At 38.4% G+C, this 26,388-nt stretch overlaps 1 protein-coding gene and 1 long non-coding RNA gene across 2 annotated transcripts in view; one reads left to right on the plus strand and one right to left on the minus strand.

Moving 5' to 3' along the window:
- Positions 1–26,388, plus strand: part of LOC117956729 (zeta-sarcoglycan) — a 332,748-nt gene that overhangs the window by 221,290 nt on the left and 85,070 nt on the right. The window contains exon 3 of the mRNA XM_034891961.1: positions 11,059–11,160. Within this exon, the coding sequence (XP_034747852.1) occupies positions 11,059–11,160 (102 nt within the window). The remainder of the gene's footprint in view (positions 1–11,058; positions 11,161–26,388) is intronic.
- On the minus strand, positions 7,020–23,781 carry LOC117956742. The gene is made up of 3 exons (XR_004659353.1): positions 23,771–23,781; positions 20,893–20,898; positions 7,020–7,303 (listed from the first exon to the last, which is right to left on the minus strand). It is a non-coding gene; the product is annotated as an uncharacterized LOC117956742 (long non-coding RNA).

Genomic DNA, 26,388 nt, shown 5'->3' on the forward strand with positions numbered 1-26,388 from the left:
TATATATATATATATATATATATATATATATATATATATATATATATATATGCAATTACCCAGCATTAAATCAATCAGTGCTAAGTTTCCATCCATAACAGGAATATTGATCCCATTCACTTTTAATCTGCCGTCAATATAAGTCAAAATGTCTTATCAATGTGACACAAAAAAGGCCTTACATGGAAGTGAAGGAAATTCTACCCCTTGAACTGCTGGATGTGTCTCAATGTGAAATGTGAAGTGCTGACTTTCCATTAACAGTGAATGGCAGCAACAGTGAATTAACACAGCATACATTAAGGGAGCAGCAGAGCATTGTACAACAGGGAAACTAGAAATAAAGCCTTGTCTCTAATAATACATGCCTGATTCTCAACTTGGGCAGTGTTTGAGATTTTAAGGTATCACAACTTTTTTTTTCAACATACCTTAAACTCTCAGTACAGGAAATGACTTTGGCTACATGGCATGCAACAGCATGCCACACTTGCTTCAATTTTAAACATGGTTTAACAGAGGTTGGAATCCATCCCTTAATCCAAATCTGGCAGTGCCAGAGCATTAGAAGATTGAGGAAGTTGTGCAATTTGAGGAAAGAGCAAGGAAGAAAGATAAAAAAGTGTAGTAGAAGAAGGAGAGGAGAAACCTGAAGAAAAGGATGCCATACTGTACTTGCACTGGCTGTTGGCATACAGCCCTGAGGGAGATCCTAAAGGAGCTTGACTTACTGAGCAAGCTGCCTCCCGCAAAAAAGTCAATAATTCCAATAAGGTGGTTGCCTTTAAAATGGATTTTGGGGACTTGCAGTAGTAGGTTAAAATTTTCAGAACAACCTAATTCAAATCAGTCCCCACTCTTCCAGTGATACAGCAAACATTTAAAAATAGAACATGTATCATGTACCATCTAAGGTCTTCAAATAGCCAAAACGACAAAGGACAACCAAAGCACTTCCCAAGTTTCCTAATGTGTGCATGCCTTCAGCCATTTCCTCACCTGTTTTGCCTAGGCAAAGGTGACACTGATCTTCCTCTCTCTCCGTCTCGACACTGATCTTTCTCTCTCTCTGTCTCTTTCTCTCTCTCTCTCTCTCTCTCTCTCACTCTTTACACTGCGTCTGCTGGCTGACATAAAAGGTTGCGTGAAAAATTACAACAGTCCTTAATATTAGAAATGCCTGCAAAATACTTTCCTAGCCTATCCATCACCACAGGGACAAATGGGTTTACCGTGTGTGTGTGTGTGTGTGTCTGACTGATACTATGTATATGATTGTGTGTATAACCTTGCATATGGTACGCTTTCACCTAATAGGACAGTTTGCCGGTTAACCTCGCCATGATGAGGTTATCCATTATTATCCCTACAACTTTAGCATGAAAGAAGACCTCTACTAACACAATCTGTTGACCTTGCACATACAAACTCTCATGGCCCTTTTTATAGCTGGCATTAAGATGTGACTTGTCTGGACACAATCCAAATGTGATTGAGATACATTACTTATACACTGGGCATGGTGTAGCTAGTTTTTTACTTATCATACTGTAGTTCACAGCGCAGGTCAATTCCTTATAATTCTATTTAAATCCTTTTGTAATTAATAGTTTTATAAACACCTCATCTTGCTTGTTTTTTTAACAAGGTTAAAAGGTTAGGTTTTCCAGAAGTTGTTTATGGAAACAAACATTTACACTGAGAAATGTATTTTTGCCCTAAACCATCCAATGCTTTATAAACCAACAGTCGTATTTCTTTATAGTTGTCACATAAACCAAGTGTTCCATTTTTACAAAAAGACGTTTTATTATTTCAAACCAGAGCTAATGTCAAGAAAGTATAAGTATGTGATCCATAAGGATGGGTTTCATCTGTGGTAGTGTTTAATAATATCCTTCTATTTTTATTTCACTGCTCTCCCTCTATGTCTCTAAAATAAGTAGTATTGTGTGCTCAGACTTAATTCCCTGACGTCCTTTGTATTTGAGGGTTTATTGATTCTGAGAACCTCCCTCATATGGTGGGTCCAAGCGATGTGGGCGAGCAAAGTAGAATGGAATCAGGGGGGATGACTACCTATGGAGAAAAAGAAGTACGGTCTATAATTTAGCCCATTTGGAATTTTTTTCTATTCAATTAGTTTGGTCTACAGTCTGCAGTTCCCACTGTAGGTCTCTCTAGGTGTCTACACAGATGTGAGTGGGGAAACACACTGCACTGTCCACATTGTGTGTTAGTTAGTTTAATTTAGTTTAATAGTTTATTTGAACAAAAACAACAACATTAAAATAAAAGATGTATACACATGCATTCCTGCATACATATATAATTAAATTGACAGATAAATAAGGTTATGTACTTATTAGCACAGTCTTCCAAAATTTAAAGTCATTCAAACAAAACAAAAAGTTGTCCATGTTCAAAAGGAGTAGGAAGAAAGGGCATTCCTAATACTGCATACATATAAATTGTATATGTGTGTATACCAATCTTGTAGTTAGCACAAGTGAAATGTATCGGTGTATCAATGTTAAGTAAAAACACTGTAAATTGTATTGCAGTTTTATTGCACAGTCAATTTAAACGTAGTGTTGACTGAGTGTACGTGAAAAACTCAGAATTAATCCACCTTGTGATATACCACTAAAAACATTGCACCAATGTACCATGCTGGACTCACAGAAAAGGCTAAATTATAGTTCTATAAATCGTTTTGAGACCAGGGCAAGCATCCAGCTAAAAAATATGACTTCTTTGACCCACTTCGAAATCCTCCAGAATGCAAGTCCACACATGTACCAGATGATCAGTGCCACAGACACAGAACATATATCTTACTCTTACCTTAGGTTCTCTCTATGTAAAACCCACATGTTTATGCTGTTATGTAAGGGAAGACAAGGAAGGAAGCAGGGGAGTGCAGTTGATTGTTTGATGATGAAACAATTGTGTGTGTCATTTTCATTGTGCTGGGAGTTGTTGTTTTCTCTTTGGCAAACTCTTGTAGATTTCATAGCCATGAAGCCCATTTTAATTGGCAGGGAACAAGAGTATACATAGACAAAGCCAAGCGGAATATTGTTTGTCTCTGATTAGTTGTTGTTATTGTTGCCAAACTGACTTTGATTTGCCAGCTCTTATGATGACTATTTATTATTTGTTGGCAAAAGAGAAAAAGCACCGAAAAAAAAGGAATTGTGTGTGCGTGTGTATGTATGGAGGGTCTTCCTCTATTTTAATTAATGTTCTCTTCTAACAAGCCCCCAACAATGTATCCTATTGTTTTTTGTTTTTATGGTACACACAATGTAACATGTACATACTGTACATGTCAATTAGTAATATGTAGCACCATCATCCTGTCACCATGCTCCTACTAATTTTGGATAAATCTCTTGGCAAACTTTTAGGCTGGAAAGATAGTGAGTTGCCGGGTACAATACTAAGGTAGTTTTAATAAAGAATCAAACTCAACAGTAGAGTTCAGTAACTACTAGTGGGACGAGATCTCATGAGATTAAACGTGATGGGATGTCTCGTCAAGGTAAAAAGTGTCTTGCAACATCAGTGCAGAAGTGTAGAGAAGCAGCCTTGAAATTAGCATAGAAAATCCTTTCCAAAGTTGACTCTTGAGTTTACTTTTGCAGAGCGATAGCGGAAGAAAAAAGCGGCCTGTAAAACCCAGCGTTAGAACATTAGAGAGTAGCGAAGCTCTCCCTCTCTTGTTCTCTTAATACATCCACGCACCCTCTCCCTCTCTCTCTGTCTCTTAGCTGAGACACATACACGTGTGCAGCGTGCAATTCACTGTGGCGCTGTGTCGTGCAGACCACTCTCTTTCTCTGTTAAATTGAGTTGGAAAGCGGACAGCAAAACCTAACTTTAGTTTTAATGATAGTAAACACAGAGAAATGTTGTCCGTTCATCCTATCATGGTCATATATTGATACTTGAGTTGCCTCCTTCCTTGTTTAGTGCTGCAATTAAAGCTAGTGTGTAGTTTATGTTGCCCCCATTAAGAATTCTAAGTAATGACAACAAAACTGTCCACATGAAAAAAGCCTTACGGGATCGTTCCCCTCCCCTCCACACAGTTGCTAGTAGCCAAGGAGACAGGGTGATTAAAACAACACGATGGACTCTTCAGAAGGGGTAATTATCTTCACTCAAGCTTCTGCGCTGGAAAGTCACCGGACAACACAAGCTTCTAATATAGCCATACTGAGAAATACAGTGTTGTGTAGTGCTTTAGAATGTGATCAACGTGAAACCATAGTAAAACAACCTTTATTTATCTTTGTCTACTGTACAATGACAAATTCAAGTAGGCTTCAAAACATTTGATGTCAAAGGTCTCAACTACTGCCAGAAAACGCTTAGTTATGTTGTAACCTTTGTTCTCTGACTGTAGAGACTCTCTCGCCACTGTACATATGGAATAACTAACGGTATTACAACCTGCCAAAAATATAATAAAATATGAACGCCTTTAACTGTAATTATCTGAATATTTGACTATACAGGGTGGGAGCACCGAATAATTTAATACATCTGTTTTTCAGGGCCATTTTGAAATTTGATGATCAATAGTATTAACGTAAAGATTTTAAAATACAACAGCTGTTTAGTACAATGAACTGTATATATCCACAAATATAGCATGAGACATTGTTGCAATAATATTTACAGCACAGTATATTACCAAAAATGACCAACCACAAGCAGTCTCCAAAAGACAATAAGGTCAGACAGATGGTGATAACAACAAACCAAGTAGCCTGATGAAGGCACAACTGGCCACAAGCTCACTAAGTTGCAGTAGTTTACCAGTGAGGTAAGCTAGTTAGTAAGATTACTAAGTTAAAACATCTGCTGACATTGAACTGGGAAAAGCCTGGAAAGAGATAGTCGGGTACAATTAAAGAACACAAATCTATATTTGTAAGATCTCAACAACCAAACAAATTGTAAAAAATTTGTTGAAGTGCTTTTACAGAAAATAAATGAACAATGTTATGAAAAAAAATAATATGAATAGAACAAGTTTTAGGAATTCTTTGCTACAGTTCAGCTATTTATTTCAAACATTGAGGCAGATTTGACCCACCCAAAAACTAAAGGGGCATCCGTGTCTTGGTCAAGTGCAGCATCATGCACAATGCCTTATTCAAAGTGCTAGTCGGATTCTTACATTAGCTATATATAACCACAGTTGCCACGTCTGCAGGTAGAACTTATTAAAATAAAATACACTTCCAAATCCTGTATTTATTTTATTCTTTACTTACCCTGAAGTCCTGGTGGCTGAAATGGGATTGAAGTCAGTTTGTACATTTTAATTATGAATAATCAAAAGGTTCTTTCACCAACTCTTGCTTGATTGATAAATATCTTTCCACGTGATTAACAGAGTGTGCTTTTAATTCAAGAATAAGCCAGCTCTGCAACAAAGCACAGTATATTACAACCTTTAGATATGTTTCGCAAAACTAATTTAACATTGACAAAGATATAGAGAGTAGTAGGAAAAATTCAAGGAGAGAGAGAGAGAGAGAGAGCAAGCAACTGTAAGCAATGAATGAAGAGAGATCGGCTTATTGTCTTCTTTTTGTTGATGAATTCCCATTGTATAACTAGGATTTGGCAATAGTGTTCCCATGTACCATTCATGCCAATGATGCATACTGGATTGGAAATGAAACATGGCATGCAGTGTGTGAGATCACAGAGAAAGAGGGAGAGCTGTCATGTTCAATCAGAAGGTGGCTTCAGTGTTGGACAGTGGAGCAGTGAGGTGGAATAAAATCACCTGATTTATTTTCATATCGTCATCTTCATGTTTTTGGAATTGAGAGACAGTGTGTGACTGAGCGAGGGAGGATTAGAGAGGCATTGCACTGAATGTAGTGAGTGTAAATTTGTTCAAACTGAGCTAATTCTGTATGTATTCTCCCTCCGTTCTCCCTCTGTTTGTCTGTGTGCACATGTTCCACAATTATATCCGTGTTTCTTTATATGAAGGTATATAGTGTTTGTTTGTGTCTGTATGCAGAGTTTGGTCTGTATACAGTATATATTGGATGTGTGTATTACAGGGAGTGAGCAAGTTTGTCATTCCCCTGGCCTATTGTGTTATGGCTTATTGAATAAGCTCCATGCTCTACTGTATATTCAGCATAATCACTATAGATCTAGCAACAGCACTGAAAACCTCTGGCTGGTTTAACTTATCGATCTGACACACTCTTATCACTTTGCTATACTCCCATTTGTAAGTCTGTGTGTGTGAGTGGATTACGTATAGACTGTATTAGGTAAGGATGGATCTTTTGTTAAAAATCACATAGCATATTGTAGAGGTTGCCCGCCTCTGATAGGATGAAGTTTCTTTGATTACAGATTTTTATGATTTCAATCAATGCTAATCAAATATGGGAAAACCATAACCCAAAAGGGATTCTAACTAAAATTTGTGTTTAGATTTCACACAAATAAGAAGCATAATTTTCCATTAAAGTCGTGCTGTAGTACCTTCAGTGCTCGTCGTAGTAATAAAGAGTTTTAGTGTTGATGTCTCAAACTCTGGTTTTGCTACTTAAAAGAAGAACCTGCTTTACATTCAGCAAGTGTAGCTTATAGTATTATATAAATGCTAATGGATTACATTTTGCGTGCAATTATTCATGCGTGTAAAGCTGTTCAAATTGGGAGTTATGCAAAATCAAGAGGTAGACTCCTGCAACATGCCAGAAACCAGGCATTAAAGGGTCAATCACCAAACCAGGAAACAAGACATTATTAGCCTTTTTTATCATAACAGTTCTCAAAATAAATCAACGCATTCTCATGAACGGGTCCGTATGATATCATCCAAAAATGTATGGACACCAAAATATGATATATGATATCCTACGACATTAGAAGACCACCAGCTGGTCACGTGACGCCGCATGGCCACGTGGCACCGGCTAGCTACAAGCTCCATGACGCCAAGCAGCAGTTGGCAGATGCTGGCTTCAGGCCTCGGTTGTCTCAGCGGGAGTTGGTGGTTTAGTTACGCGAAAATAGGTGACTTTGAGCCGGGTACAAAGCACCGCGAGCTGCTAGTCGTTTTGGCAGACATTACGGTTAAATTTAGTCCACTTAATATGACCATTTTGCTCCGACAAAACTTAAGATTAAGTAAAAAAGAACAACCAGTTAAGATAAGGAAAAAGCTTATGGTTTGGATTAAAAGACTCCTAAGGAACAAGCATTTCCTGGGTGAAAGACTTTAGTTTTCCCTCAGAAGGAAACTCTGCTCCCTGGCTTGAAAGTGCTATGTTTTAGTGTTAGGATAAGAGCATAGTGTTTATCTTGTTTTTGTTTTCTGATGTTGGAGTTACACCATTTTCTTATGTGCAAGATGATACATTGTTTTTAGAAAAATGGCTCTAAAAAGAAGATCAAAGATGAGAGGGGGCCAAATTAGCACTGTTGTTTTGGTTGTTGTTGGTGTGAGAGTTGTGATTTACTCCTCTTTAAGTTGTGCCTTTCCCCACCTGTACTTTTTTTTCTACTCTGACATCTTCTCCTCTGCTTTCCTTATTGTCTTATTCTCCCAATGTCTCTCCCTGAATGTCTCTTTCTGAAGTATATTTCTAATTTGAAAGGCTTTGATGGTTTGCTGCACCTAACAATTAATGATAATCAACTGCAGCACACCCAGTAGAATTCCTGTCTTCACGGACAGTTTCACCAATATTTGTCAACATGAAAAAAACTGTGAACCAGGGAAGCAAGACTAATTTGTTGTCATTGAGTAACATAATCGGTCAAAAAGTTACTCCGGTTGAAAACTGAATTGTTCCATACACATTTTATGAGGCTTTAACCCCTATAATCTCATCACACTGGGAAGAACTTTTTGAACCTTAAAATGTTTGTCCTTAGGACAGTTTTTTCAGAATAACCAGGGCATACTTTTGTTTAATTTTACATCTTAATAACAATAGAATAAAATAACAAATCATAATTACATTTATGTCACGGCACAGTGGCGGACCCAAATGCACGACTCAGACAGGTGATGAAAGGTAAGTACTTTTATTGTCCAAAGAACAATGCAGGCGACAATACAGCAGGAACAGGCAGTAATCGTGGTCAAACGGCAGGCAGAAGTCCAATAAGACTCAAGTAGGCAAAAGTACAAAAGGAACAGGCCAGAATCGTAAACGCGAAACAGGCTTAAGTCCTAATACACCGGGGAAGCAAACTCGAAATAAACCGCTGGAAAGAGTGATATAGGGACGACTACAATCTGGCAGAGGTGAAGTGGGAATGGTGAGAATTTAAGTGCTGGGATGAGGGGAAGATAAAAGCAAACAGGGGAATCAAATTAGGATTGGAGATAATAACCATACGGGCGGGAAAGCAGACAAAGGCAGGAAGACAAGTCACCAAGAATGTAACCAAACAGCGGATTTCAAATCAAAACAGGAAGTAGATAAACAAACACAAAACACAAAACACACTACAACAGAAACTTGACAAAACCATGACAATTTACATTCCATTCCAATTACATTCATGTTTTCCTTCAGAAATCTGTTGTTTACAATTGTGTAACCTATTTCGAAGCACTCTTTTTGTAAAATAAAACATGAAATTGCCTGACCTACTGTCATAGGTTTTCTATTTAATGTCAATCAACTCCATTCTGTTAAGCTTATTTTATATCTGCTTGGCTAATATTACAAAAAAGGAAATAATATCAGTGTCTCACTTTAACTTCTGCTGAAAAATCTGCTTGGTTAACAGAAACATGTTTCCATGGAACCAGGATACTATACTCAGAAGCCCCTTAGAGCTCTAACCAAGCACATGACCAGAACAGCTGTTGTGTTGCAATGCTGCCTCCACTGTCACTCTTCTAAGCACAGATTTGACATGGTACAGTAGATGCCTCTTTGCTCTGTTAAAGCCCCTACTATCCTAATACCCTGAATTTCTGTTTGAAAAGAATTTAATCTTACCGTGTAAGTCTGATCCAACAATCTTTTCAACCACTCACTTGTGTGGAATCTGTAAAATCACAAACCGGCACAAAGCCATTTTTATCACATCGAGCCGGTCAGCTGACCAGAAATGGCGCTGTGATGTGAAGCACACAACCTAAATGTGTTTACAGAGTTCATATTCCTAAACTGATACTTTTTTATGTTTTGCTTTTATGAAATTGTAAAAAAGGGTCTACAGTCCTTGTCAAAGCAGTTGAGCAGTATGCATATGCGGCACTGCATTTATCTCATAATCATTTTTATTCAATTGTTGTATTACAATTTCAATTCTCGCCATTATACATTAGCAATGTGGTTACTTGTAGTGTTAATGAATAAGAAATACATTTAGTTGTATTTGTGGATAAATGTTACTTGTTTGTAATTCAGAATCATTGCAAAGTGAAAAAAACAACTAAGGTCTAAATAATAAAGGCAAATGTACTGAAATGGTAACCTTCAAAGCTTCCGATGATTTTGATGTAAGTAGGATTTTTTTTTTTTATTGTTCATTTTGTGATTTTAGTGAGTGGACCTTTGTTTAAAGAGGCTCCCCAATGAGAGCCAATCATCCCCCTTGTGCTAGCTAACATCTTCTTGTTTCATCTGTTTTTATGTTAAGCTAAAATGTGTTCCTGGGGTTTTCTGTCCGCATTGTAAGCTGAATGATTATATGAAATTTCAGCACCCTGTCGTTTTGACAAAGAAAACCACAGCTCTCTTGAAGCTTTTGCAGTGTGCAATTGGTGAGACTCCTGGGATACATTGTGGTTGAATGCTTACAAACAAAGTGCAACATGTACATAGAGCGTAACTTAGCATTTCTCATCTCATTCTTTCTGTGTTTTTTGTTGTTGTTGTTGTTGGATATAATGATTATTGTATGATGCTCATTGATGAGGAATAAACATATTAATAATCACATGTTTACATTAAAAATGTTCTCTTTAAAACCGGATCTCAATGGATAAAGCAGACCTGTGTGAATACATGAGATTCCCATCTCTCATCAGTATTACACTGCTCATCAATGACTTATTTTAAGTACTGCTGGGTGTTTGTAGATCCTTAAAATTGCATCTTAAATTGAGTAAAACCTAAGACATTAAATAGTTACATAATCATAGTGATGTTTAGTCAAGACAAATTAACAAAATAAAGCTGATGAAACGAGGAACACCATACATGTAAGATGTCAATGGTATGGACAGCATTAACATTGTTTCCAAATTGGAAGTTGAACCACTTTTAATGTGTAAATACTCTGATGTGTTAAGGTTTGACAAAGTTGTCTTTATCCTGATTCATTCTGGTCCTTTTAATGGTTTTCATTTCCAGGTAGCACGGACAATCTGTAGTCTTAAGACAGATCACAATGCGGGAGGAATTAGTAAATAAGACCCCAACCACATTCTTTCGAAATGGTAACACAGTTTGTTTCAATTTCCATCAACACACACTCCGACCCATGGTATAAGCTTAAGGTCAAGTGCGTTTTTTTAAGTTGATGGACGGGCTTAGTCGTCCAAAATAACACAATTTTATGTATACAGATTCATATATCTATATTTATATATATTTAAGAGAGGGATTTTGACATGTTGGCATGTATACAAAGAGATAACTGAACATTTAACACACACACTAGAACTTGAAAATGTACTTGCCGTGGAAAACCAGAGGATAGTTTATGCAATGATGTAACTTATTCCATAGGTTACCTACAACTGCAGATGTGCTTGTATGAAAAACTGATTAACTTGGTAATTGGCTCTTATCACTGTTCTCTGCATTATAGTTTATTCCGACATAATATATTGATACTCTTTAGCTAATAGATTATTGTATCATTTATGAATATAAATTAATGAAAAACTCTCAAACAATAGCAAATCAGTGTATTCTCTGACTCTGTAATGTATGTTGGCAAAGTATTTGTTTTGTTTTTTCACTCGAGTTGTAATATATTTTCTGAATAACCGCTGATGTCTCTCTGTATGTATCTCTGTCTTTTTAGGATGGAATGGGGAATCTGCGGGTGACCAAGGAAGGTGTCAGATTGGAGGGAGTTTCCGAATTCCTATTGCCTCTATATGTCAAAGAGATCCAGTCTCGCAGGGTAAGATGTGTGTGTGTGTGTGTGTGTGTGTGTGCGCGCATGCGTGCGTGCCTGCCTGCGTGCGTGCGTGTCTGCATAGTTGTTTGAGCCTCTTTAGTCATAAAGAAAGCCGTGCTGCATTATAGAACATAAAACCCAAGCACTGTATGACTAGTCAATGAGAGTTTGTTTTTATTTTTTTTGTGCTTAATTGTAGTCTCCCTTGAATCAGTTAAATCGTCAAGGTTCAACAGCTTTCTTATTTTTATAGTAAATTTACTAATACTAAATAAAAGGGCTGCACGATTATGGCCAAAATTATAATCACGATTATTTTTATTAATATTGTGATCACAATTAATTGTCATGATTATTTGTTGATTTTAACCAAAACATATTTTATTGTAACGTAGGCTAATTATAACTGCTTTCAGATCCATATTATGCTACATTCTTTAAAGTTGTATGTTGTACAGACGTACAGCTGCAACACATGTAAATGAAAATTAGCTATCTGAAATAATTAGCATAGGATATTATTTTTTTTGTATGTATCTCTGAGAAAGCTCCTTCACTTGTTTTCAACAATAACTGATTAAAAGAGCTAGGGAGAGAGAGGGAGTGCGATGGACGTATATGCTACTTACAGAGTGACAGCTGACTCATTATGAATGGGTCCAGCACGGGTCGAATGGCGGGTCAGCGGAATTACACATGTTGTGTGTATGAAATGTCTATATTGTCACTGCGCTGGATTTTTATGAACTATGATATGCTGGCCATGGGTCATATCTCTTGCCCAGGTCCAGCAGGCTGCGTCTCACACGCTATTACGCTACAAACTGAAGTGAGTTGCATTCAACTTCTTCTGTGTTTTTTGCCGTGGCAGTGCGATAGCAGTGGTACCAGCGGAAACTCTGGTACAAAACAGGTTTACCTCTCATGCTTAACAATATACAGCTGTGTTAATAATAATTAAAACTGTAGACAAATGTCAGAAGAGACACTAACTAGCACTGACTAGCACTGGTCACTGCTGTAGTCTGAAAAACAACAAAAATGGGACAAAATGTTGCATTTAGTAGTAAACAGGTAAACCTTGAGGCCGACGTATAACCGACCTCTATCTGTTGAATTTTCCTCACGTTACTGACTGTCTACATCTAAAAAACTAAGCTGCCCCGTGCAGGGAAAAACTCTGACTGGCACATGATCAGAGAGTGGTTTACGGCGCGGTAGATTGACTTTGCAAAAAAAACCGGAGCGTTCTATGAAATTATGCATTTAAAAAATCGCTCGGTCACGCAAATTTGATCGTGGGAAGCCCAAATCGTGATCGTGATTAAAATTTGATTAATTGTGCAGCCCTACTAAATAATGCATATGTCATCTACACAGTAAGGATGTATGTGTGGGTGTAGACGTCCCTGTATGTTCCAACCTCGATAATGAGCAGGAATCAGATATTGCCCCAGCAGTCAATGTCTATTTGTCATGTATGTGGCACATTGTATCGCTGCATATCATCCAGAGCTCTACCATGTCTGCATTAATCACACACAGAATCATCATTGAAACCTGTCAGCTGAGGCAACACGGACAGTATGTCACTCTATATAGGACAATCCTTGTGGCCCTGTGTGTTTGTGTGCTCAATCGTGTGCATGTGTGTGTTCATACTTATGAATAGTAAGCAAGGGTGGGGGGGAGGGGAGGGGGTTGACTTATTCCCACAGTAATGCTACAGTATTAGTTATTCTTCTGATCAGTACTGTCAGAAACACGGTCTTATATATAACATACATATATATGGTGTATGAGGGTAGTCAGATAAATACAGGAAGCCACAGAAAATAATAAGGGTAACACCAGAAGGAATGGGGAGCTCTGTTGAGCATACTGAAATGAAAGGACAGTAGGGTTTTGAAGATAAAAACAAACGGTGAGAAAGAAAGGAAAGATGACTGGAGATAAACTATATTAGAGAATTAAGGATGGGAATAGAGGGAGAGAGATGATAATGACGGTGAGGAGACTGAATGAGTGATGACTGAAGACGAGTGCTGTAGAACGAGTGAAGGCCAGTAAGGAGAGTAATTAAGGAAGAGAAGGAAGAGGGTTGTAAGAGGCATTTATGGGTAAGTGACGAACTCTGCTTCAGACTCAGATCTCTAAAATGTTGCTTACAATTGATATTTGTGCTTTACTGGACAGTGCAGATCTATGGAAAATGCAAAGATATCACAAAGGTTTTCAACAGTTTTGGCATCAATACTGTTGAAAATGAAAGGAATGATAACCCTGATACCATCAAGAGCACTCAAATAAAGGATAAATACTGTAGATGCTGCTCCTCTTTTTTCAGTACAGTATAAATCAGATTTTACACTACTTTAGCTGTTTCCCACTGTAGGGCTTGCTTTTGCCACATTTGCTTCAAATCCAAGATGTATGAGTCAAATTCAAGTCAGCAGCCTCAAAATCAGATGACAATAGCAGGGGCAGTAAATTAAATACATTTGAAAGTCTTTATGATTCAAGTTCCCAAACATGCCATGATTTTAGACATGTCATATTCATATTTGATGCATTTGTAGATTATGTGCATACTGCAAACGTTACACACTAGCTCACTGTGCATTTGAATATAATATTGTGTCAATTTTATATACACAAACCAAAAATCATAAATCATTCTCAAAGAGTTTACAATGTTTACAATACATGATACTGATGTGGAAAATAACTAATCTAATAAATTAATATACAGTAAATTGAATGAGTTCTCCAATAATACTAGTACAACAGTGATAGTGGAAAACATGCCATGGAAATCATTCTTTTTGTCTTCTAATCAGTTCATCAGTCACTTGACAAGAGATATGTTCATATTGCTGGTGTCATATAAATTGAAGTATATATATTTGAACGCATGGTACTATTAAATCCTTAAAGATAGTCTGGATCAACGGATGTACATTTCCGGGATAATTGCCTGACATTGCTTAAGCCACGTCTGTGATTGGTTTAAAACCATGCAAACTAAGAGCTTTTTTTTCTTCTTCTTCTATCCCAGAATGTGAATGTGGTGTAGTCAGACCTTATTCCACAACGCTGGTCTGGTAATGCAGGCTACCTCAAAGTTGACTTTAATGGTCTTCTCATGTACGAAATGCCTCTCACTGACAGGTTTCCATTGGGACATACTGTACATAACGAATCACACATTAACAGAAACAAAAATAACTAGAATCACTTACATCCCAGCAAATTTCTTCCAAGATGGCATTAAAAAATATGCTACTGCCTAACTTTGATCCCTTAAATGATTTAACGGAGAATAACGTGACAAATCACTGGGATTGTCTTCAAAAAATTTTTTTTTAGTTTGAATCCTCTCTGCTCTGCTCTCCAAACAGAATCAAACCACTGCTTCAAACTAATCAAAGAAGAAAAATAGCTTAAACCTATTAAATAGAAGACAGAACTGAGCATAAATGTAAAATCAACAATCAATTTAAAAAAAATTTGAACAGAAACCCCTGTATAGGTCTACATTCTAGGTACAGTGATACTTACCCATGCAACACAGTTTTCTATTATTTTAAATACTGTAGAAACAATAATAATACGAATAATTATGATAGATTGTATTCATATTGCTTTTCAAGGTACTTAAAGACACTTTTTTACAGACCTTCACACAATGTGATAACAGCTTGCTTGTGTGTTTCTATCTCTCTTTGTAGACTGTATGTGTGTGTTCGGCAAGTGTGTGATTGTCAACCATTTGTTTGATAATATGTGTGTTATAATATGTGTGTGAAGGTTGCATGCGCCTGTTTAAGTACCTATTGATATTTCGCTTTCAAAATATGATGTGCTTTTTTCTTTATTTTGAGCAGATATTGATGTTTTGTGTATGTGCATGTTTGTGTGTATTTGAGTGTGACTATGAGGCCAACCTTATCTTCTTACATGAAAGCATACAGCAGGTTGCCCTCGCATTTTCGAAACAGCAGGCATGCTTTTACTATGATATTGACAGTCACTGCAATTTTACTGTGAAGTGTGGTTGAATTGGGGTGGGAGCATGCTGATTCAGAAGTATCCACTAAATTCCCTGAGGAAACAGCTGTGTACTGCTTGTTTTGTGAAGAGTGAAAGAGTAGAGAGATGGGGATACAAAAAACTAAACCATGGAGAGGAAGAGGAGGGAAGAAAAACATAAGGGCAGGGAAATAAGGGTTGTGCAAAGGGAAATCATGGTGTGTAATTAATTCACTAAAATACAAAAATTGCACCTAACACAAGTTGCTACCTACTGGACAGCGCAAATAATTGTATTTAAATCACTATTTAGAATAACACTCTAAGCACCTACCTATATAGTAGTAAGCACAGCTAAGGTTATCATAGACACACAGAGAGCACAGAGTCAACAACAAAGTTACTGCTGCCACCCTGCTACAGGGCCATCATATGATGCCTTGTGGTTCTGGACGACTGTATAAGTAAAGCACTCTTTCCTGGTATTTTATGCTCCTTACATTTTGCCTTGACTAAAGTTACAAATGCAAATGCTAGGGAATTTACTTGGACAAGTAACACAAGGGTGAAATGTATGCTTCACACAGTGTTTCCAAACAGTATGTTTTACAAGAGAAAAGACTCTTGTAAAAGGATGAGGACGAACTGGTTTGTTTTGCAAATGGCGCCACCTCCGTTAAAGAAAAACACACAGCTGCTTTCCTCAGCTTGTCTATGGTACCTAATTTGGTTTAAATAATTGCCAACCTGACGAAAGTGTCTTTGCTAGACCAACACAATTGTCAATTTTCCTTCCAGCACCTGCGTTGTTAAAATGGCAAATGCACCTGCGCCCATGTTTGCACCCATGGGTGTGCTGGTCTTACAAGGAGATGTGTTTAGGTGGTTTCTTGTCATATTGCTACATTGATGCAGCAAAACGTGAAGGCAAGGCAAGGCAGCTTTATTTCTATAGCACATTTCAGCAACAGAGCAATTCGGAGTGCTTTACACAAAAACAGTTGAAAACAGTTAACAAATAAAAACAGATAGAACACAAGAATAAACAGTTAATAAATAAATAAAATAAAAACAGATAAAACGCAAGAAAAAAAGTTACAGTGCAGTATAAGAAATTAAAGATTAAAGAAATTAAAAAACATTTAAAGAAATGCAACATCAAAAAGAAAGTTCTTCAACCTTGATTTAAAAGAACTGAGAGTAGCAGCAGATCTGCAGTTTTCAGGAAGTTTGTTTGGAGCATAGACACTGAATGGTGCTTCACCCTGTTTAGTTCTGACTCCGGGGACAGAAAGCAGACCTGTCCAAGATGACCTGAAAGGTCTGGGTGGTTCGTAGTGTAAGGACTGGAGTGATGTGATCCACTGTCTTGGTTTTAGTGAGGACTCGAGCAGCAGCGTTCTGAATCAGCTGCAGCTGTCTTATTGATTTTTTAGGGAGACCTGTAAAGACTCCGTTATAGTAGTCAAGCCTACTGAAGATGAAAGTCCTTTAACCCATGATACATAGATAAAGTGTGTCCCGGGGTACATATTTGTGGATGTCTATATTTGTGAATGTGAGTTTGTGTACATGTGCTTGCATGTGCATACCTCTCTATGTTTGAAGGGTAAGAATGATTGAGTTTGTAAGCAACATGCTGCAAGTGATCAATTGAACGTGCGTACCTAAGCAGGGAATTTAGGTGTTATTACATAAGAAGCAGTGCGAGTGACTGAATGAGTGTAAGTGATATACTCTTAAGGTGATAATAGTAATAGTAATTGTTTTAATGTGGCTGTTACAATTCAGGTCAAAGTCCATATCTACACAAAGATTTCTATCTTTGTCTGTTGTTTTTAGCATTGATGTTGTTTGAAGCTGAGCGCAGACTTTTAATAGTTCCTCTTTTGCTCCAAAAACAACCACCTCAGTTTTTGCTTCATTTAATTTCAGAAAGTTTGGTCACATCCGGCCATTAATTAGTTTTACTCACTTAGTCAGTTTTTATGTTGGACTATAGTCCCCTGACATAAGGTTATGTAAATTTGTTTGTCGTCCGCATAACTTTGGTAACTTGTTTTGTTGTTTTCCATAATCTGAGCCAGTGGAAGCATGTAGATGTTAAACAGAAGAGGCCCCAGAATGGAGCTTTGGGGAACTCTGCACGTCATATTTGTATGCTCAGATGCATAATTACCTATTGACACATATTAGTCCCTATTCTTTAAGTGGGATTCAAACTCAGTACTGGGCCAGAAAGACCAACCCAGTTTTGCAATTGGGCTAGTAATATGTCATGGTTGACCGTGTCAAATGCAGCACCGAGATCAAGTAATACTAAGACTAAAATTTTGCCAGTAGTTGTGTTAAGTTGGATGTCATTAAAGACGTTGACAAGAGCCGTCTCAGTACTGTGGTGTGGTTGGAAACCCGACTGAAAGGTAGACACTGAAAGTGACAAGAAATGATTGAGTGGTTGAAAAAACGCTTTTTCAATGATTTACCTTAAATAAAGGAAGGTTTAAAATCGGGCTATAGTTGCTCATTAGTGACGTGTCTAGATTATTGTTTTTTAAGAGTGGCTTGATTACTGCAGTTTTCAGGGCCTGTGGAACCTGAAAGAAGAGACGAGTTAACAATCTCTAGAAGATCAGAAGCCAAACAATTCAATATCTTTTGGAAAACACTCATTGGTAGAATATCAAGGCACCAGGAGGTTTTCAGATGTTGTATAATGTCCTCCAAGTTTTTATGGTTGACTGAATGAAATTCTGTCATATTGGAACTAGTTTTGCTTGAGCTCTGTGACAACACATATCCTGTACTTGATGTGGAGGCACTGACTGTTGGTCTAATCTTATGAATTTTGTCTTTGAAGAAGGAGGCAAAGTCATGGCAGGCCTTGGTAGATAAAAGTTCCGATGCTACTTGTACTGGAGGGTTATTTAACCCATCGACAGTAACAAACAAAGCATGTGAATTATTATTGTTTCTAGCGATATTGTCAGAGAAGAAGGAGCTCCTTGCATTCCTCAGTTCCAAATTATAATTGCACAGTCTCTCTTTATAGGTGTTATAATGGACCAGGAGATTTGTTTTTCAGCACTTTTGTTTAGCTTTTCGACACTCTCCTTTTTCTGTTCTTACCAGTAGGACATTTCTCAATGGAGAGAAAGGGACAACTTTGACTTTAGTGGGAGCAATGGCATCAATAACATTTGTAATTTTACAGTTAATTTATCTACAAGCTCAGTGACCCCAAAGAGGGCGGGTGTGGAGGAGAAAAATTAATGTTTCACTGGTGTTTTGTGCCCTGCGCTTCACCCCGTGCACTTAGACCGTTAAAATAGGGCCCATAAAGTTAACTGTTCACACTATACAGTAATGTGAGCTATTTAAATAAGCTGGATACATGGTTAAACGGCATTTTTGTCTTACTAGTGTATCATTCACCGAAAGAACCAAGCAGTTCTGCCTTATTGCACAATCAAAATTTTCATTTAAACTTACCATTTTCAGTGCATGGCTTGCTAGCTGGAAATTTGTTGTTGCGGTTTCCCGTAATTAATGGATTTTGAACTTCTTAGGCTAGATAGGTTTACCTTTCATTGTCAGGACCAGGACCCTTGTCACAGACTTGATTTTTTTGGGTGATGGTTTTATGTTCCCAATAGCAAAAGTATGAGCGCACTTTAAAAATAAAGGCAAAAAAAAAAGTAGGTTTCTTAAATTAAACGTGTAAGAAAATACATTTCGGGATATAAAGAAACGTATGAGAATGGAGGAGAAGATGACATCCCTCCTACTCAGCTGTATTGTGTCTTAGTAAAAAAAACACATACACACACATTCAAATTTTGTATAATCAGTGCCATCCCCCAGGAGTATTGTGGGAGAGGTAAATGGTGACTCCCAGAAAGAGCTAAATACAGAACTATGCACATAAACCACAGACTAACAACAACGACATACTGACAAATTAGATTGGCAGGGTAGGAGGGAAAGGGATACGGTGCTGGAGAGAGTAAGATAACTGGAGAGGAAAGGAAGGGGAAAAAGAAAGGAGGTAAAGGTGTCAGAGGGAGCCACACACCTAAAATGGTGGGAGAATACATGATGAGCAGAGCAAAAAGAGAAACAAAGGAAAACAAGATGGATGAGAAACTAAAGGAAGATTTAACACACCGTGTGCTGCGTATTTTGGCATTTTAAATTCTTTGGGTCAGTATTAGGTTTCATATTATTTTATATTGTTTTATATAGTGGCTTTAATTTCCATATCTGCTGGAAAGGTCAAGTGGTTTAGTTATGGTCTTGTTTTATTTTGCTTATTGTTACATGCCTTGCAGGTAAATACACTGTGTAGTGTGAGTGTGAGGTCAGCATTGTTTGTAATTTTGGCTGAAAAAAACCTTGCCACAAACATGTTGGGATTTGTTTTTGAAGCACATTCTGTAATTGTGGTCAGATGTTTCATATCATACCTGTGAGAGTGTGTGTGTGTGCTTATTACATTACATTACATGTCATCCAAAGTGACTTACAAATGCTATATACAATATGTCAGAGGTTGCATGCCTTTGGAGCAACAAGGAGTTAGTAAGTAAGTGTCTTGCTCAGGGACACATTGGTTGATGTATTGCAGTGGGAATCGGACCCAGCACCAAAGGTCTGTGTCATATCCACTGCGCTTTCAATCCATTGCTTGCTGTTATAGTCATAAAAAACAATTTCTCTTGATTCTTCTGTCAGCATGGTAGATGGATACCTTTCCATATAGAGAGTCTACAATTGTTTGATAACAGCCAACGCATGACTGGCACAATCACTACACCACCCCAGTTCACATCCCAATCAAAAAAACGGACCAGTATAATATATTAATTTTATCACATGTTTGCAAAGCACTGTTTGTAGTGTCACAACGTGGAGGCAGGTCAGAGTCAATTTAACAAACACTAAATCAGTCAGCAAACAGAATATTTACAAAATACAGGGAGAGACATGTTTTTGGACATGCATCAAGCAAACACAAAAGAAGTAGTAGGCAGTAGTAGCTTAAACATTCAACGAGGTGCCATCAAGGAAGTACTACCTAACTCTGTAGGTAGTACTACCTTACTACTAATTTACTAGTGGGCAGTTATGGTATAACTGAGTTTGGATATTACCAGAGCTCTGCAAGGTTGCTGTTCATGAATTGTAAGGGTTTTTTCTTCTTCTTCTTCTTTTTACTTCTTCTTATGGTCTGTATATATGGGGGTTTTATGTTTGGTATGTACATGGAGATGATTCTATTGTAAGCCAGAGGATGTGGGATTATCTTCAGAGCAGCAGGTTTTGGAGAGTATTTTAAGCTGTGTTGGTAGATTTTAAAAAGCACACTATGGATGCAATTTTCCCTCTGTGTCTCACTCTCACTGCTCTATTCCCACAAAGGTCTGTCTTTAGTGATACACACACACACACACACACACACACATACCCTAAACACAAACACTGATTCTTGCCACTAGGCCCCATAATTGTCCCCATAGGGACCCCATGACGACCTATCACCACAACAAGAGGCACAAAGAAAACTTCAATTATTCTGTTCTCTTGCTGTCACTTCCTATCTTTTTGATTTTACTTTTCTTTAATGTGGCTCTTTACCCTTTTATTGGGCCTTTTCTTCCTTTACCACCTGTCTATGGCATTTCTTTCTCTCTCTCTAATGACTTCTTTCTACGTTGTTTGGTTCTAACTCTTTCTCTTACCCCTGTAGTGATACTGGCTCCATGGAGACAGGCCTTGTTATGTGCAGTAGACTGCCTGGATAGGGGATTTACTTCCTGGGGAGTAATAAAAGATAGTGTAAATGTAGGCATGCGAATTGATGGAGGTAATGTATAAAATTAGGCATGTCTTAGGAAGTGAAGGATACAGGAAAAAATGTTCTGGAAAAGAGTGATATTGAAAAGCAATAATGAAAATAGGAGAAGTAACGGAAAAGTTAAAAACAGCAATAAATGAAGAACTCTCTCATCCATATCCCATACTGCAACATCAAGGAAGACTGAAGATGTGGGGGGAGGGTTAAGGTGGGAGGATGCCATCACTTTTTTTGCCGTTTGTCAGTTTTAGATTTATTACTCCCTCTGTCTGCCTCATACTCTCTCTGTGCTTCTGCTCTGGGGACCTGAGCTAGCTGAAACTTCTCTAACTCTGGAGCTGTAATTGAATAGCAGAGAGTTCTAATGGAACATTAGACTGTTCCTTTCTTGGCAGACCATATTGATTTTAACTTTGGAGTATTGTAAACAATCTGGGGTAAATGTAACTGAATGGTTGCAGACCTTGGTATTGGCCATAATTCCAAGGCTATTGCTGTGGAACTGTTTCACTGTGGCAAGTAACTGTTACAGCGTGGTTTTGTTTGAATTATATGAGAAGTTACCCAGGGTGACTTGCGCTTGCAACTTTCTCAAAAAAAAAAAGTGCAACTCACCAGTCTACCATATCAGAGCTCTCAACGTGGGGTGTCTCCAAGTCCAACAAATGCAAAGTGTATTTGATTTAAACAGCATGTCACTTTAAGCGGCAGGCGCTCGCTATATGGGAATTTCTTCACCCTGCGGAAAAGAATGACTTAGACTCGCTGTCGGTGATAATAAGTGTCGAAGTCAGAAGATGAGCGCTCCACCAAGGAGACACATGCAGAGGGCTTGTCAGATGGCTACGCCTTTCCCGTGTCCCCCACAACACTAAAAAAGATATCAAATAGGAAGTCGACGCTGCTAGTGAAGTTAAATTGAAGTTAATAGAAAAAAGAAGAAAGAAAAGTTTGTCTGAAGGATGTTTGTAGAGGTTAGTGGGACCAGGGGAGGTGGTTGTTATTTGATAATTTCTCTAGAAGCAAGAATACTGTCATCATTTATTCTATTCAAGACTGAGCTTTAGAATGGTGTGTAGTTGAGTGTGTGTGTGTGTGTGTGTGTGTGTGTGTGTGTGTGTGTGTGTGTGTGTGTGTGCGTGTGTGTGTCTATCTGCATATTTGTCTCTCTGCTTGGGCAAATGTCCAAAATTTGAGTATGTGAGTGTCTGGCTTGTATGTGTGTTAGTGTGTGCCAGACTGGTCATGACCCATGTAAAAATAGTCTCCATTAACATTTAACAGCATTTTGCAGAATGTCAGAAGAATGAAAGTCACATTGGCCCTGGAAGGGAGAGAGGAAACTAGACAAAGTGAATACAAATATAAATCCCTTGTTTCAAAAGATCATTCCATCCCTTCGTCCAGGTGCTGTCTCAGAGGTCACATCATCCAAAAGCCACAACAAATCCCCTCATCACAGAACTTGACTAAAGAAAAAGGGCACGCCATGTTAGATCTAAGAATTGTGATAATGTTGTCATTAAAATGGATATTGCTTTGCCAAAAGGCCATCCTTGTTAAGCCAAATTGGGCCTCCACCTTTGACAGTTCCAGGCACTAACCTGAAAGTTAAAGCATTGGCCAACAATGGTGCCGGATGTGCCTTCCTGCAGTCTTTTAGTGTGGACCATTTAAGAGTAGATTAAATCCCTTCAACACATGTGTCATTGATGCAACATAGCTTATACATGTCTCCAATAAAGCACACTGCACTGTTTTGTAATAGGTAATGCCATTTTGTTATTCAGCTACTAACAGAAATAAAACATAACCATTTATTTTAAGACTTTTTTTCTTTTCTTTTCTTACACCACCTTATGGGTAGAGGCCCATGGGATAATATGCCTGCCTTGATAAACTAGTTTTAACGTTACCTTACTCATAACTTATCCTGGCTCTAGGCAGTTGATCCCTCCATATACATAAATACTGCATTACTGGCATAACAACAGTTACCATTTAGCACAAGGCCTTCAGCTATGTGCCAACACTCTATTTAACATTTGATTTAGTGAACTCCACATCAGGATTGGAAAAGGGGGGGTGGTGAGGAGACCACAGGGGTTTGCTAGACCACACCATCTAAGACGGCAGATCGTGGAGTGAGCTGCCCTAGATGGCCTCTCCAAACGTTGCAATGACGGGGAACAAAGTGATTTTCTACATGTGTTACGGGCAAAGAGGGAACACACCCGGAGTGTTCTTCTGGCGCCGAAATGGCGGTTAGAACTCCGCGCATCTCAGATCACAGGCGAGACCAGCTGGTTAAACAGCTTTTGTGTGTGTGTAAGATGTGTGTATGTGTGTTTAACCATTGTGTTGCCATTCCCATTTCCAATGTTGACGTTTTCAGTGCTTATTTCAAAGGCCCATTTTTTGTGATAAAAAAAACTGAAAACGGGTCAAATTTTACCCAAGGACAACATGAGGGTTAAAGAGAGAGAGAGAGAGAGAGAGAGAGAGAGAGAGAGAGAGAGAGAGAGAGAGAGAGAGAGAGAGGGCTACCGACATTGCTATTTCTACGGACTAGAAGAAGAAGAAAAAGGTAAACAACGGTAGAACTGGCAGCAGCGTCAATGCTTTGAATTGATTCAGTGACCTACATCGTCAGATCAAGCCTTTCATTTACCATAAAATAACTCATCTTAACCCAGTAAGTTTACAAGAGAGACTTGCAGTCACTGAGAGTCCTGACAACCAGTTGCCCAGGAGCTCGTTCAGGCTTCCTGTTCCTGCTATGTTACGCACTGCTGAAACAAACTAAAACTCCTGCCACGCCAGCGTGATCTACATCATTTTGACGGCACATTGGTGCGCGCACACTTGGATGTGTCGACTGTAAAACAGCCATTAGCTTAGATAAAGGTGTGAAAATACGGTGTTGCAGTTCCCTGACCTTCCACCATTCTGCCATGTTTCTCCTAGTGTTTGAAGATAAATTTTCTATTTTGGAGAATTCTCGGTGTAGGGGTATGGCGTTCCAGGCTGGTGATTTCTCTACAGGCCGCTCGTCTGTCTCAAATGGGCCTTCAGGTCTGTACCTGTCTCTTTGTCTCACAAGAGAGTACCTTCAAAACTGATAGGTTCCAACACTGTATATTAACACACATATCTGCCTACACAAACTGACAAGACGAGTTGCACTCCCAACTTGTACTGTACACACACATTGACAGTCGCTTTCTTACACACAATATACTATAACTTTTTATGTGAAAATGTTTTTATGTTTTATGTTAATGTTGTCATACTGGAGACACACATACATGCAAAAATACTGTCAGACCTGGCTGGTAGAAAAACCCAAACGGAGACACAAGATATAGTGAAATCCAATGAGACTTTATTTGTGACAGTCTGTGAGCCAGATGACAAACCAAATGTAATGGTAGGATGCTGTGAGGTAGCAGTGGAGCGAAGAGGAATCCGAACTGTGGGGAAGTGGGTAGTGAGGATCCGAAGGTGAGTATGAATGCTGAGGATCTGTAGAAGAATCTATGACGGAGGAGCAGAGGCAGAGATGGGTTAACACAACACGATGCAAAAACAACTAAATTCAAAAGTCTGATAGAGAGACGCCAAACACATACGATAATGACTAACGATCCGGTGTAAATGCAGGTGGTGATGATGGTGATGAGACACAAGTGGGTGCTGGTGATTACGCTGAACAGGAACAGGTGAGTGCTTGGATGAATGAATGGAGACCATGCCTCCCCCGGTTGCTCGGCAACAGGATCCAGACACGTACAAGACAACAGAAAAAAACAGACATACAGACAACAAACCGGTTCAGAGCAAGCAACACCTGACAAATACACCCAACTGGCACTGACAGTTCATTTTAACACACCCAAGCACACACCTTGTCCCTGACGGTATTATGTATTCACAGGTTGTTTCCAGGGGAACGGTCACAATCCACTGTGCAAAATTAATTAGGGGTGGACATTTGAATTAATTAACTGGATGGGAGTGTGTCATTACACTTCTCTGGCCTTATGACATTGAACACACACACACACACATCCTTGCAGTGAGCAGACACACACCGATTACATTTAATTACCAGTGTGCAGATCATTGGTACAATGTGGTTCAGCCTTAATTACATACTGTACGTTTCCTTTCTTGGTGTGTCAATGAGAGGAAGTACATGAAAAAAAAAGGAGATGAAGTGGATAGGTTGGATTTCTGTTACATGAACGTGAAACAAAGTAAGCAGGTTTCATTTTCTGCTCCTCTGGTGTAACATCTACATAATGGCAATTCTTACTTCTTATGCTCAGCTGGAAAGTTGAGCTTTCGCAGTTGCATTTGTCTCTCCTGAAACTCACAAATTCCTTAAAGGGATATTATACACCTGTATTTTGAGTGTAGAACTCTCACCCCTTGTAGGGTTTAAAGGTGGCACTAAATGTTGCCGGTGTGCTGCTTTACAGTGGATGGCAGCTGGAGTCAGTTGGGATTCACAGCAGTTAAAATTCATGATAGTTGTTTTACAGCATAAAATGTCTTCAAATGTACATAGAAACCTCTCAACAACTCATGCAGCATAACCCATAATGCATTGTCCACCTGTGATGGTCAAAACACATAGCCTCATAGTCAAACTGAATTGCCATTTGCGACGTGAATGTATAAATCTGATTGTTGGTCATGAACGAAAAATGTATACAATTCAATACTTAAGGGTTAAAAAACAACCCCTGGATGAGTGCATAATCCTTGTGTCTTGAGCCTAATTAAACGCTCAACGCTCAATGGTTAATTGCGTTAGGAATGTGTGTGCAGTTCACCTAGCATGTAGTCATATTTAACCAAATTGTTGTTACATTGTGGTATAGTCTTGATGAATTCATCCATTACTTATTTCTACCTATATCAGAAGAAATTTGCAAAAATGTTAAGAGCTCCAGAGACACTTTCAATATTATAAAAATTGGGTTGAGAAGTGGATGGGATAAAGATAGGCTGGGCAGATATGCATGAACAAGGTTCATGCAATCCCTGGGGTGGCTACAGTCTTCCTCTTCCACCCTGCCAACCCTCAGTGCTCTAGATGAGGATGAATTACTTAACATGTTTTTGTTGGAATTCAAGCTGCTTCCCTTTATTTTAAAACTGGGAGAGAAATAGTGAATAGGTTTCCTCTGTCCCTAATTTTTAGTTCTAAACTCTATACCAGTATTGTATTTATTTTTTGAGGACACATTCAAGGGATGTATTTAATTGGTTATTATCTTTGTTAGCTGATGGTGGTTTAGAATGTTTAAAATGTCATAATGCACTTGTTTTTA

Source organism: Etheostoma cragini, chromosome 2 (genome assembly GCF_013103735.1).
Source record: "Etheostoma cragini isolate CJK2018 chromosome 2, CSU_Ecrag_1.0, whole genome shotgun sequence".
Taxonomy (NCBI): domain Eukaryota; kingdom Metazoa; phylum Chordata; class Actinopteri; order Perciformes; family Percidae; genus Etheostoma; species Etheostoma cragini.